Source organism: Leptinotarsa decemlineata, unplaced genomic scaffold (assembly GCF_025532065.1).
Source record: "Leptinotarsa decemlineata unplaced genomic scaffold, Ldec_3_MD MMD2_P_RNA_scaffold_14, whole genome shotgun sequence".
Taxonomy (NCBI): domain Eukaryota; kingdom Metazoa; phylum Arthropoda; class Insecta; order Coleoptera; family Chrysomelidae; genus Leptinotarsa; species Leptinotarsa decemlineata.
In genome coordinates, this window is record NW_027412528.1 from 11,644,082 (window position 1) to 11,658,317 (window position 14,236).

At 35.5% G+C, this 14,236-nt stretch overlaps 1 protein-coding gene across 1 annotated transcript; it reads left to right on the plus strand.

Annotated features, from left to right (window-relative positions):
* Positions 1-66: 66 nt before the first annotated feature.
* Positions 67-3,093, plus strand: LOC141484177 (uncharacterized). The gene is made up of 2 exons (XM_074179274.1): positions 67-184; positions 394-3,093. Exon 2 carries the CDS (start codon positions 407-409, stop codon positions 2,351-2,353), a length of 1,947 nt encoding a protein of 648 aa, XP_074035375.1. The 5' UTR covers positions 67-184; positions 394-406; the 3' UTR covers positions 2,354-3,093.
* The last annotated feature ends 11,143 nt before the right edge of the window (positions 3,094-14,236 follow it).

Genomic DNA, 14,236 nt, shown 5'->3' on the forward strand with positions numbered 1-14,236 from the left:
TGCGTCTTTGAGTAGGCTCAAGCGGCCGTCAATTGTCAACGAAGTTAGCTGCCAGTGCGGCCATTGCGAGCAATGCGACAGGTTGTAATGTGTTTTTGCACACTTAAAGTAAATATTTTGTTGATGTTCTAGTGTGTTTCTTGGTTATGTGAATCAACAAATTTTATTGGATTATTGATAATTGGTAAGTAACTACCATCACGATAATAATAATGTATCTTTTTTATGTACTTTTGTACATGATTTATCTGTGGGAAAAAATCTTTCATTTTTGACCTTCGGGGCAGATTCGTATGCCTACTTGAGGGGCACATTCATACGCATACGAATGTGCCCCTAACTGTACGAATGTACCCACACGTATATGTATAAACAGTTTTTTTTTAATTTCAGAAAATACGCAATAATGGTGCGGAATTACAAGAAGAAAGAGACTAGGTCTACATTAATAAATGAAGAAAATATGTCCTTGGCAATAAAAGATGTTTTGGAAAGAAAATTGTCTTATAGAAAAGCAGCGGATAAATATAACATTAGGGCCTCAACTTTGGAGAGTCGGATAAAAAAAATAAAAGGTAAACATAATGATGCTGGCACGAGCCGCACGTATCAGTCTAAATTCACCAGTTATCAAGTATTTTCTAAAGAACAAGAGTCCCAATTAAACGAATATATAGAAAAAAGTTCAAAAATGCATTACGGACTCACAATATTACAAGTCAGAAAGCTGGCATATGATTATGCTAAAGCTCTGAAATGTACGTATCCGCCAAAATGGGATGAAACTAAATTGGCTGGTATAGATTGGATCCATGGATTTCGGAAGAGAAATAGTAGTTTGAGTTTAAGAAAACCAGAAAACACGAGTGCTGCTAGATCTTTTGCTTTCAACAAAACAGTTGTTTATGAGTTTTACGATAATTTGAAAACCGTGTATGAAAGATATAAGTTTACTGCAGATCGTGTATTGAATTTCGATGAGTCTGGTATATCGACAGTTTTAAACACTCCAAAAGTGTTAGCTGCAAAGACTCAAAAACAAGTTGGGCAAATAGTATCATCAGAAAGAGGTGAATTAGTCACATTTGGCGGTATTATCTCAGCAAGCGGAAATACAATACCTCCACTTTTTGTATTTCCCCGAGTACATTATAAAGACCACTTCATGGAAAGAGCTCCTGAAGGTAGTATTGGGGCTACGAATAAAACTGGCTGGATCAACTCTGAAATATTTCTAGACGTTTTGAAACACATAAAAAAACATACACTGAGTTCTAAGGAAAATCCAATTTTATTACTATGTGACAATCATGAAAGTCACATTAGTTTGGCAGCAATTAACTACGCACGAGATAATGGCATAATTTATTTGTCGTTCCCACCACACACATCTCATAGGCTTCAACCTCTAGATGTTGGTGTGTTTGGGCCATTCAAATCAAAATTGAAAACAGCGTTCAATGATTGGCACGTGACAAATCCAGGAAAAACGATCAGTATTTACAATATCCCAAAATTAGCTAAGATAGCATACTTTGAAGCGTTCACTGCTAAGAACATCACAAGTTCATTCAGTTCACCAGGCATATGGCCATTCAATCAATTGGCTTTCAGTGATGAAGATTTTGCACCAATTGAGGTATATACGTCTAGCAACACAAACAATACAACTAATGGTCAACCAATGCAAGAACCCCATAATAATGCTAATGAACATCTGGAACTTTTAGCTTGTAGTGAAGAGTTACTCCGAAATGTTCACACAGATGCTGCATCTTCTTCTCAAGCACATCCAGTCGTAAACGTTGAGACACCTGATCTAGATTCTGCATCCGGAATTGAGGCTACACAAAAAACACCTCCTCGAGTACTTGAAGGTCATTATCAGACTTCAGAGCCGCAAGAAAAATCAAGTTCTATTACACCAGCAATGATTCGGCCCTATCCTATAGCTGATAAAAAGAAAAAAATGAAAAAAGGAAGGCAACCGGGAAAGTCTAGAATTTACACGGATACGCCGGAAAAAAAAAGGTTGGAAGATTTGCAGAATGCGAAACTATTTAAAAAAATAGAGCTAGAAAAAAAAGTTAAAGCGAGAGAGTTGAAACGCACTTTGAAAATGGTTGCGCAATCTAAGCCAAAAAAATCAAAAAAGAAAAAAGAAAGCAGTGATTCGGAATCTAAAAACTCTGACGTTAGTTTTCAGGAAAGTTCGACATCAGTAGTAAATTATTCTGATGACAATGAAGATGAATATGAATATGTCGATGCTACCGTGAGGCCCGAAATGATTAACGACAACAGTTTTGTTTTAATCAAATTTGAAAAAAAAAATCGATTGTCTACTACGTAGCTAAAATTATAGGCCATTATTCTCAAACAGAGTTTGAGGTCTCGTATTTGAGAAAAAAAACAGAAAAATCTTACTCCTTTGTGTTTCCTATAATTGAGGAAACACATAGCGTTGACATTTCTGATGTCGCATTGGTTCTTCCTAACCCGAAATCTCCAGGAGCTTCTACGGCTAGGACCTTTGAATTATTTACATTTCCTTTTGATTTCACACAGTATAATGTGCAATAATTAGTTATTAAGATCTGGTTTATTTTCTGTTTGTGACTGATGCACCAAATAACTAGAATATTGAACTCTTATTTACTGATTCGGGTTGAAAATTAGTGTAGTCTACGCCATGTTGTGTTTTTTATACTCATTGATTTATTTTTTAAAGAAAATATTATGTTTTGTTAATAAAATGTTTTATCATTCAGTTTATTACATCGCTGCTGTTTCTGATGCCAATTAATACAAGTATTGATAATCACTTTGCTACTTTATTCAACCCTTACCTACCGTCCGAATGTTCCCCTACCTATGTACGAATGTACCCCTATAATGGGGTAGATTCGGACATTTGACAGCTTTTACTGAAATGCATTTCATTCATTTATTTCCTGAAATAATGTCTCCATATATTTTAATCAGGAAGCTTAATGTATGTAATTTACTATAATAACCGAATAAGCAATTTATCTTTAATATCAGAATTTAAAAAAATCAAAGTCTAAAAAGTGTACGAATGGTGCCAATCTTCCCCTACTTGGCATTTTTATGAATTGATTGCGTAGAGAAGCAATAACTTCGGACACCCTTGTTATGATTCGAGAAACCGTGCTTTGGTTCATACACATAATATCACCAATATTAATCTGGTGGGCACTGCTGGCATAAAACAAAAGGGTTGTTAAAAGTTGATTAATAGGCGATACACTGTTGTTTCTGAAAAAAAAATAATACTAACTGTAGTTAGTCCATAAGGCATTTTAAAAATACTTACAGGATACGGATAAAACTGTAGCTTTGGTTAACCTAAATCTTCGAAAAAAATTCAAATCATCCATTTCTTCAAAATAATTTGGCCTGGCATGAATACGCCGTGGAAAACCGAATTCTATGATATCCAATAAATCTAAATCATCCTCTACATATAATTCATCCTCTACTTCCATTTTGTTAGACAGACAGATACACAATAAACAACACAAGGATGGAAAATAAAATAAATAATACCTGTCAGGTCAGTCCTCGCCCATCAGAAAGCTAGGTTAGATTCAATAAAGCTTGGCTTAAATATTTTAAGCCACCAAAATGGAGGGCTTAACTATAAGCAGGCTTAAAGCTGATTACTGTTACGGTGCATATAAAATTAACGAATTAAGCGAGCTTAGCTTCTAAGCCAGGCTTACTACCCTACGGAGAATACGGGCATAAATGTTGTATCTGTTGTATCAGATCATGGTGGTAATTTCCATAAATTCACCAAATCTCTTGGCGTTACTTGTGAAAAACCATATTTTATACATGAGGAATCGAAAATTTTTTATATGATTGATGTTCCACATTTGTTGAAGTCAACAAGAAATATGTTCTTCAAACATTCATTTATTATTGATGATCAAGCGACTAGCAAAACTTACTTAGAGTCTTTTTATGCAATTGATAAACTTAAAAAATTTCGATTAGCACCAAAATTAACAGATCACCACATATATCCCAATAATTTTCAAAAAATGAAAGTAAAACTGGCCTCACAAGTTTTTAGTGCGACAGTGGCTGCTGCATTGAATACATATATGTCATTCGGCCAATTGCCCGCTACGGCTGTCGCTACAATTGAATTTATTGAAAAAATGGACAACTTATTTGACATACTGAACTCCTCAAAATTTTCTGGATGCAAACTCTCGAATAGACCATTCATGGGTACTGAATCCCAAAAACTGTTTTTGAAAATGATGCTTGTGTTTTTCAAAAATTTAACTGTAAAAGACACAAAAGGGAAAAATGTTACTAATAAAATGAACTTTATTGGTGGTTGGACGCTGACAATATCTGCGTTCTTGGGTCTTTGGGATGTATTGAAGGCTAAAGGTGCCCATAAAATTCTCACAAGACGCCTGAATCAAGACTGTTTGGAAAACTTCTTTGGAAAGGTACGTCAACAAAATGGAAATTTTAGGAATCCCACACCCATTCGGTTTCAAAGAACATTTGGAAAAATGTTTTTATTGAATTACTTTGATAGTTCCGAAGGTTCTAATTGTTTGGAAGAATTTTATGGTATTCTAGGAACAATTACTCCAGAACTTGTTCAGGACAGCTCTTTATTGTTACCAAAACCAGAAAAGTTTATGCCTCTAAAAGTCTATACCACTGATTATAAACAGTTGAATATTACAGAAAAGAATGCTATTATGTATATTGGTGGCTATTTCTTAACACGTTCAATGCTGATGACGCACACGTTGCGTTCTTGCGGTCAATTGCGTAGCGCTCATGACGCAACTGTTGCGTTCTGTACTCAGTCGAGTTTTAACCTTCACTGCGTAATCATCGATGCAATAACTCGGTGTTTTGTGTGATATACGTTTTCGTTAATACTAGTAGAGTGTTATTTTATGTTTGGTTTGAACTCAAACGTTATTATGGATCCAAACCACCCCAGTACTTCTGGCTCACAGGAATTCGACCTATCGCAAAGTAAAAGGCCTCGAAAAGCCACAAAAACGACATGGAAAAGATATTTGACCGAGGATGAGTTGGAACGACTTTTATACGATTCGGATGAGGATTTTGACGAGTCGGCATTACTCGCAGGGAGTGAGAGCGAGAACGTTTATTCAGACACGGATGATCGCGATGTGGCCGAAGAAGCTTCGGAGGATGAGCCGGTCGATATTCCTGCAATCGAGCCGTCTACAATTCAGTGGAAGGAACAAGCAGAATTGTCTGTTTTTGGGTTCGATGGAACAAATAAATTTTTGGTGTCATTTCCAGGTAAACATAGTTCTAATTTTGTTAGGATCATTTTATATACCTTTTTATCAGTTTTAAGACATGATTTCGCATAAGTTTCTGAAGGCTGTTCTGTTCAGATACAGACAGAGCGGTACCTTTTCTTCGTTTTTATATATTCGCAAAATCAGTACATATTTTTAATTTCTTTTCAGGAAAGGAATCAACGGATATTTTCTGATGGATGATGAATTCTACCAGCTCATCATATCTGAGACAAATCAGTACGCAGAAAACGTATTTTTGGACAAGGCAGAAGTGGAACACGGTCGCATTACTAAATGGAGGCCCCTAACAAGAGAAGAATTTCGAGTTTTCTTAGGAGTACTTTTCCATATGGGAACAATACACCTTCCACGTTTGGAAGACTATTGGAAAACTGACAGGTTATTCAACACACCGTGCTTCCGTGAGGCTATGAGTCGCGACAGGTTCATGTTGATTTTGAGATGCCTTCATTTTGCCCCTAATCCGCCAACCACAGCAATTTCTAAACCAATTTCTAAAATTACGCCATTAGTGAATTATTTCAACAATAAAATAAGTAGTATTTATAGTCCACAAAAAAATTTATGTATTGATGAGTCAATGGTACTTTGGCGAGGAAGGCTTAGTTTTCGTCAATACATTCCCAATAAACGCCACAAATATGGAATCAAGTTTTACATACTGACTGAACCAGATGGTACGATATTGAAATTTTTTATTTATACGGGATGTTTGGGAGATTTTGGCGGAGACGGACATGCCGCCAATGTGGTGCTCCATCTGCTGGAGGGAAAACTGGATATTGGCCATTCTGTGTACATGGACAATTTTTATAACAGTTTTGCACTCGCAAAGGAATTATTGCGTAGAAGGACATACGCAACTGGTACTTTGCGAGCCAACAGAAAATATACATCTCTTGAGGTGCGAGATCAAAAATTGAAGAGGTGACAAACAATTGGTAGATACTCAAATAAAGTGTTAGGGAGTGCGTTAGGATCAGAGCTCTGGACAGCCCTGGACATTATCTTGTTGAGAGTACTGGATGGGACAGCCCTGAATATCACCTGATAAGTTTACATAAGAGGATGATACATTCCTTTGTGTGTTGAAATATGTTTAAGTGGGGCAGTCTGAAACTGACATTGTTGTTGAATAGACTAATAAATGTTATAAAGTTGGTGGTGTTATAAGAGTTTCAATATCGTTGTTAGCCAGTGAGGCATTCCTAACATCTCAGAAGAGGGATCTACGTCGTTTTTTTTCTTACGCTCCACGTTGAATGTTTGAAGATGGCAGGACGGCGATCAACAAAACGCCGTAGGAGGTCGAGTTCCTCAGAATCTTCATCTTCATCAAGTTCTGAAGAGTCGTCTAGCAGCAGTGAACCCAAACGACGAGCACATAGAGAGAAATCGGGTAAACGTAAAGGTCGGAGGTCCAGGGTAAGAAGCACCTATTTTGATTTTTGTGAAAGAGGTGAGTCGAAAAATGTTTCTACAATTTGTGAATTTGACCCAAAGTCTGATTCGGTTAGAGACTGGTTAAGTATTGTGGATCAACATGCAACATGTTTTAAATGGGACGATAATACAACAAAAACTATTGCTTTGAGTAAACTTGGAAATACTGCATCACAATGGTTTCAAACTTATATTCAAACGGAAATCGGTTGTGCGAATTATTCGTGGGCTAAATGAAAAAAAATTCTTTCTACCACATTTCAGTCTGTTAGGAACACCCATAAATTTTTTATGGAAGTTGCGAATCACAAACCATTTGAGGGGGAATCATTGTACAGTTTTCATTCCGATCACCTAGCTAAAATAGAAGCATTGAAAGCGAATTTTTCAGAGGCTGATAAAGTGTCACTCATTGTTGGCGCAATCGGGGATGACACGGTTGCGTCGGCTGTGAGAGCAGCTAATATTACAGATCTCAATCTTTTAGCAAGTTATTTGAGGGACAGAACATATGCTGAGTCAGGGCCAAGTCACAAACAAATATATAACAATACTTCAAATATCAAATTAGAACAGCCAAAACCTACTGGGAAGAATGATAAAAATTTAAAAATACAAAGCACTCAAATTAAATGCTTTCATTGTAATAAACGGGGACACAAAAGAAGCGAGTGTAGAAGTTATAATATAAGGAAGTGCAATTTTTGTCATAGAAAAGGTCATATCGAAGCCGATTGTTACTCACAAAAAAGACAGACCGAGGTAAAATCAGAGAAGTTCATAGAAAAACCACAAAAAATTAATGTGATCGAGAGTTCCAATAAAGATAAATTCTATCGAAAAATTAAAATCAATGACACTTCCCTTTTAACTTTTATTGATTTTGGTAGTGACTGTTTTATTTTGGAACATGAATTGGCACAGGAGCTTGGACTAAAAGTATGCAAACTATCAGTTCCTGCATTATTATCAGTTTTTTTAGATAACATTACAAAGGTAGACGAGATTGTCGAGGCTTCTGTAACAATCGATCAGATAACATTGCTTTGTCGATTTTATGTTATCAATTCTTTGTCAGTTGATTGTCAGTGTATAGTTGGTAGAAATTTTACTGAAAACATTGCAATCAATTACCAAAGAGTAGGCAATGACTTAACATTCAGTTATGCACAGGAACCTCTAGAGAAAGTTGAAAATATTTTAAAAATTTCGATTCACTCTGATCAAGAGATAAACGACCTGTTACGTGAAAATAGTGACTGTGTAGCTTCTTCTCTCAAATCACTTAAGGGTATTAAAAAGTTCTTGATGAAAATTCAACTTTGTCACCCGAAAGTTGTTGCACGAAATCCGTATAGGTTGGCACAAAGTGAAAAACCAATAGTCAGAAAGTTGGTGTCTGAATTATTAGAAGCAGGAATAATTCGCGAAAGCAGTTCTCCGTTTGCTAGTCCTATTTTGTTGGTAGATAAGAAAAATAATGAAAAACGTTTGTGTGTCGACTATAGAGAGCTTAACAAAATCACTATTGAAGAAAAATCTCCTCTCCCTTGTATAGAAGATTTGATAGATAGATTGAAGGGATGCCGATTTTTCACAAGTCTTGATTTCAAATCTGGCTACTATCAAATTCAGATGCACCCGGATTCAATAGAAAAAACAGCTTTTGTTACGCCGGATGGGCATTACGAGTTTTTAAGTATGCCCTTTGGCCTTTGTAATGCACCCGTATTTTTTCAAAAAGCTATACATTCAATTTTTGGAAATTTAAGATTTGATAAAATTATAATATACCTCGATGATATCTTGATTGCAACTAAAACTAAGGCAGAAAATATTGAAACTTTACAAAATGTCTTCCAAATTTTAAAGGAAAATCATTTAACGTTAAATTTGGACAAATGTTCATTTCTACAAACCAGTATACTCTTTTTAGGCTATGAAATTGATGAATCAGGTATTCGTCCTGGTAACAATAAGGTAAAAGCTGTACAACATTTTCCTACTCCACAAAATATTCATCAATTACGTCAGTTCCTCGGTTTGGTGAGTTACTTTAAAAAGTTCATTGATGAATTTGCACAAAAAGCTAGTATACTAACAAAATTGTTAAAAAAAATAGTCAATGGCTGTGGACGGAGGCACATTCAAAAACTGTTGAGGATTTCAAAAATATTTTGATTAATAAACCCGTTTTGATTATTTTTGATGCAAAATGTCGAACCGTTGTATATACTGATGCAAGTAGAGATGGAATCGGTGGCATTCTGATGCAAATAACCGACAAGGGAGAGCAGCCAGTGTCATTTTATAGTCGGCAAACAAGCGAGAGCGAGAAAAGATTTCATTCATTCGAGTTAGAGTTGTTGGCAATAGTGTCCGTACTACAAAAGTTTCGTCATTATTTATTGGGTACTGAATTTATCATCAGAACTGACTGTAATGCTGTTCGTGGAACAATTGAAAAAAAAAAATATAAACCCACGCATTGGCAGATGGGTCCTCTCTTTACAGGAATATAATTTTCAAATTATTCACAAATCGGGAAATCAAATGGTTCACGTGGATGCTTTGAGTCGCAATCCATGCGTAACTAGCGAAAGTATACAAACAGATATTATTATGAAAATATCTGAAGGTGATTGGTTGGCGGCTGTTCAAGCCAAAGATCCTGAAATTGTGAAAATTAAAGAAAATTTGGAGTCAGGTGATGTAAGTAGAGATATTATTTATAATTATGATTTGAGGGCAGGAAAAGTTTTCAAGCTTACTGAGTATGGTCGGCGTTGGCTTGTTCCGAAAAACTGTCGATGGCAGATAGTAAAGGCTAATCACGATGATTTGGGACATTTTTCTGTAGAGAAAACTCTTCACAGGTTGCAGGAACGATATTGGTTCCCTAGAATGCGACATTTTGTAAAAAAATATATTAAGTCTTGCTTACACTGCCAGTACCATAAAATGCCCACGGGGAAAAAGCCAGGATTTTTATTTTCCATTCATAAATGTCCTCGTCCTTTTCATACAATCCATGTTGATCATGTTGGTCCATTTATTGAAAGTAGAAACGGCAACAAATACATTTTTGTTATGGTCGACTCGTTCACAAAGTTCACAATTCTGAGTGCTCTTCCCAATACCAAGACGTCCCCGGTTCTGAACGAATTGCGTAAATTAATAGCCATTTTTGGAGTACCACTGCGTATAATATCGGATGCAGGCAAAGCATTTTCATCCAACAAATTTAAAAATTTTTGCGATGAACAAGGTATTCGCCATTATCAAAACTCTATAGCTATGCCTCGCGCAAATGGTCAGGTGGAACGATACAATAGGACAATTGTAGACGCTGCCGCAACAATGAGTGCTAATTTGGAGGAAGAAGATTGGGACAAAAACATATCTAAAATTCAGTTAGCAATCAACAGTACCTTCAATAAAACAATACAGACGACACCAAGTGAAGTTTTAGTTGGGTTTCAATTGAACTTGGCAATGACCGCTACGTCACTCATGTCCACGAACCCCCAGCGATTGACGTAACCAAATTGAGGCAGGATGTTGCAAAAAGATTGGAGGAAAATCGTGAAAGGCAGAATAAAATTTTCAATATGAGACGAAAAACAGCTCCGGTTTACAAAATAGGAGATTTGGTGCTCGTAAAAGTAACTAATTTCAAAAATGATGGAAACAGTAAGAAATTAGTCGAAAAATATAAAGGGCCATTCAAGATAAAACAGAATTTAGGAAATGATAGATATAAAGTATGTGAAGAATTAGGGTCAGAAAGGTGCCAAAACGCAAACCGTTATGAGGGAGTCATCGGTGTGGAACATCTCAAACCGTTCACAGTGAGAGACGACAATTAGTGAGTGAAAATCCAGTCATAATTTAGGGATTGAAACTAAATTCATGATGAGGAGTTGAAGTTGGGGATTAAACCAACCGGCAATGATAACTCAGGGATTAAACTGAGTTACAAAAAAAAAACAGTCATAATTTAGGGATTAAACTAAATTCATGACTGGGAGTTGAAGTTGGGGATTAAACCAACAGACACATACAGAAGTTGGGGATTAAACCAACAGACATGCATAACTTAGGGATTAAACTAAGTTATGACACATACACACATACATATACAAAAGTTGGGGATTAAACCAACGGACATAATAACTTAGGGAATAAACTAAGTTATGACACATACACATATACAAAATATATTGTTTATATAGGTTTTCATTGGAAAGTTTGTTACAGATTGTTCTGATGGGTGTTTGAACCCATTTGAGGCCAAATGGGGTAGCAGGATGGCCGAATGTTAGGGAGTGCGTTAGGATCAGAGCTCTGGACAGCCCTGGACATTATCTTGTTGAGAGTACTGGATGGGACAGCCCTGAATATCACCTGATAAGTTTACATAAGAGGATGATACATTCCTTTGTGTGTTGAAATATGTTTAAGTGGGGCAGTCTGAAACTGACATTGTTGTTGAATAGACTAATAAATGTTATAAAGTTGGTGGTGTTATAAGAGTTTCAATATCGTTGTTAGCCAGTGAGGCATTCCTAACAAAAGTTATGATTGGCAAATGGCGAGACCGTAGAGATGTCCTATATATCAGCACAGAATTTGAGAACAACTTGAGAAATGTGTTTACCAAAAGGGGTGAAAGCAAATTGAAACCCACTGCAGTTCTTCGTTATAACGAAAATATGGGTGGAATTGATCGCAAAGATCAATATTTGGCGTATTATCCCTGCCATAGAAAAACATTGAGGTGGTATAAAAAAGTGGCTGTTCATATTTTCCAGTTATTATTGTTGAATTCATTTTTTTTTTTTTACAAAAAATATATAAATGGCCGAATTTCATTTTATGATTTTCGATTGTCGATAATTCGGCAATTGTTACCAGAAAAACGAAAGCTCACACCTAGAATGTTGACTCATTATGTTTCTCACTGCCCGAATGGTTCTGGGGGCAAGACTCTACGCAAAAGGGCCAAATTGTGTCATTCAAAAAAATTACGAAAAGACACCCCTTATGAGTGTAAAGTCAGAACGCAGAATTCTGCCTTGAACCTTGCTTCGAGGAATTCCATCGAAATATGGAATAACAATAATATTTGAATGTTTTGTTTTTCGTTTTTTTTATCTTGTACTTGTTTTGTTTTGAATAAAAAAATGTAAGTTTATGGATTTTATTTCCTTTATGCAAAATAGATGAAAAAAAAGTGGCTGTGTCATCTTATATAAAAATGGTAGATTCCTAGGCTTGGACCAAGCATGAACGCATACGGTGCGTTTGCAGCGCTGCCCAACGAAGCATTCACCACACGCTAATGACGCACCGTATGCGTTTTCAACAAATGAACCATAATAAATATAAAAAAAGAAAAGAAACACAATCCCAAAGTGTTATCTAAAGTTTCAAGTCGATACATAAAAAAATGTATAGTCAGCGTGGGGCACGCGAGGGTAAAAAATGGTCAGCATTGAACGTGTTAAAGAAGTGTTTCGAAAAGCATTCTTGCCATGTATGTAGAGAATATGCACAGGGGCAAAAAGAATTGACAGACGTCACAATATATGCCCATTTTAGAGCATATCAGAATGCACAAAATGATACATTCGGTAATTTACAAATGCCTGAATATAGTTTTGTTGTGAGTTATATCAGGAACTGATAGTTCACCGGTATAACATTACAGATGCATGTTCCCAGACCAGGTCGTTAGCCGATCCAGCTTGCTTACTCAGCATTGCGTCATATGCGAACTTATTTATACACCTTGTTTTATTATTCATGTCATTCAATTGTAGTTATTTGCCTTAAATGTACAAATAAAGTTTTTTTAAAAAGTCTCAAAGCAAATCCTTCGAAATAATTGGCGCAGTCGTTGTAGGATTGTTCGAAAACGACTCATTGCGAATTCGTTTGTGAGTTTCAACTCTTAACGGACAAGAAACCGAAAATTTGGAGAACGAGCCAGAGACCCAGAAAAACACAGTGAGCCAGAAAAGTGGACGAAAACCAGGAATAGGTGAGCCATCCATTTTTCCTCTCCTTTTATTTGAATTTTGTGGCAAAGTTGACTATTGATTGAATCAATTAGTGCATATAATTTGAATTTAACAATAAGAACAGAATTTAGTGGAAATCAATTGCGTTTTAGATATTAGCGAAAATAATAATCTGAAACATAAATTTAGCATAAGAAGAGAAAGAGGATAATTACAATTTTTCGAAAGTATAGGAATAAGTAAAAGTAATAAAAGAAAGAATAGTAATAAAATAAATTTTCATTTACAATCAATCAAAATTGACGAATTAATTGGACAATTAAATAACTTAGTATTAGATAGAGATAATAATATGGTAAATCCTCAAGAAATGGGTATTAATTACCAATTATTGAGACTATATATTGATACGATTCCAAATTTTAATGGTGATAATGAAAGTACCTTAGAAGTATTTATTGAACATTGTGAATATTTGATTTCTACCTACAAAAATATTCAAAATATTGATGATCCAATTAATAAATTTTTAATCAGAGCTATAATTGGGAAATTATCAGGAAATGCATTAATGTTAGTTGGAAGTAGACCAGAAATTCGAGATTGGGATAATTTAAAGAATCTGCTTAGGCTTAGTTTCGGAGACCAAAGAAATCTAGATTGCCTTGTTCAAGAAATGATGATAATGAAACCTTTTCGAAATGAAACTTTCTTCTCTTTCGGTCAGAGAATTCAGAAAAGCAGGAGTACAATTGCTTCAAAATTAGTTTCAATGAACCTGAGTGTGGAAGAACGAACTTTCAAATTGCGAAATTACGATGAACTTTCTTTGAAAACCTTTATCCGTGGTTTAACAGGAAGAATACAAGACATGGTTAGACTACGAAATCCAAACTCTTTAGAACTAGCCATTTCTTATGTTCTAGAAGAAGAAAATTTCATTTATAGTCAAAAACAAAATAATTACTTTCAAAATCCTCTTCAACATAATAAAACGATGCCTCCAAGACCACAATCATCTAATCAATTCAAACCGCAACAACCAATTTCAAATTTCCGACAACAAATGCCAGTTCAAAATTTTCAAAGACCAAATTTCAATACCCAAAATTTCCAAAATAAAAACCAACCACCGGTTGAAAATTTGAGATACCAATTTCCATCTCAACCTATCCAGTTACAACCGAGACAAAATACGCCTCCTCCAAAATATTTTACTAACCAACAAGTATTTGGAACACCCCGTAATGTTTTCAAACCTACCGGACAAGTTATGCAAAATAAACCAGAACCTATGTCAACATCATCTCGTAATCCTACGATACAACAAAATCGTAATCCTAATAGAAATTATTTTCAAAATTCCGGTCCAAGAAATTTCATGTCAGAGGAACTTCATAATAT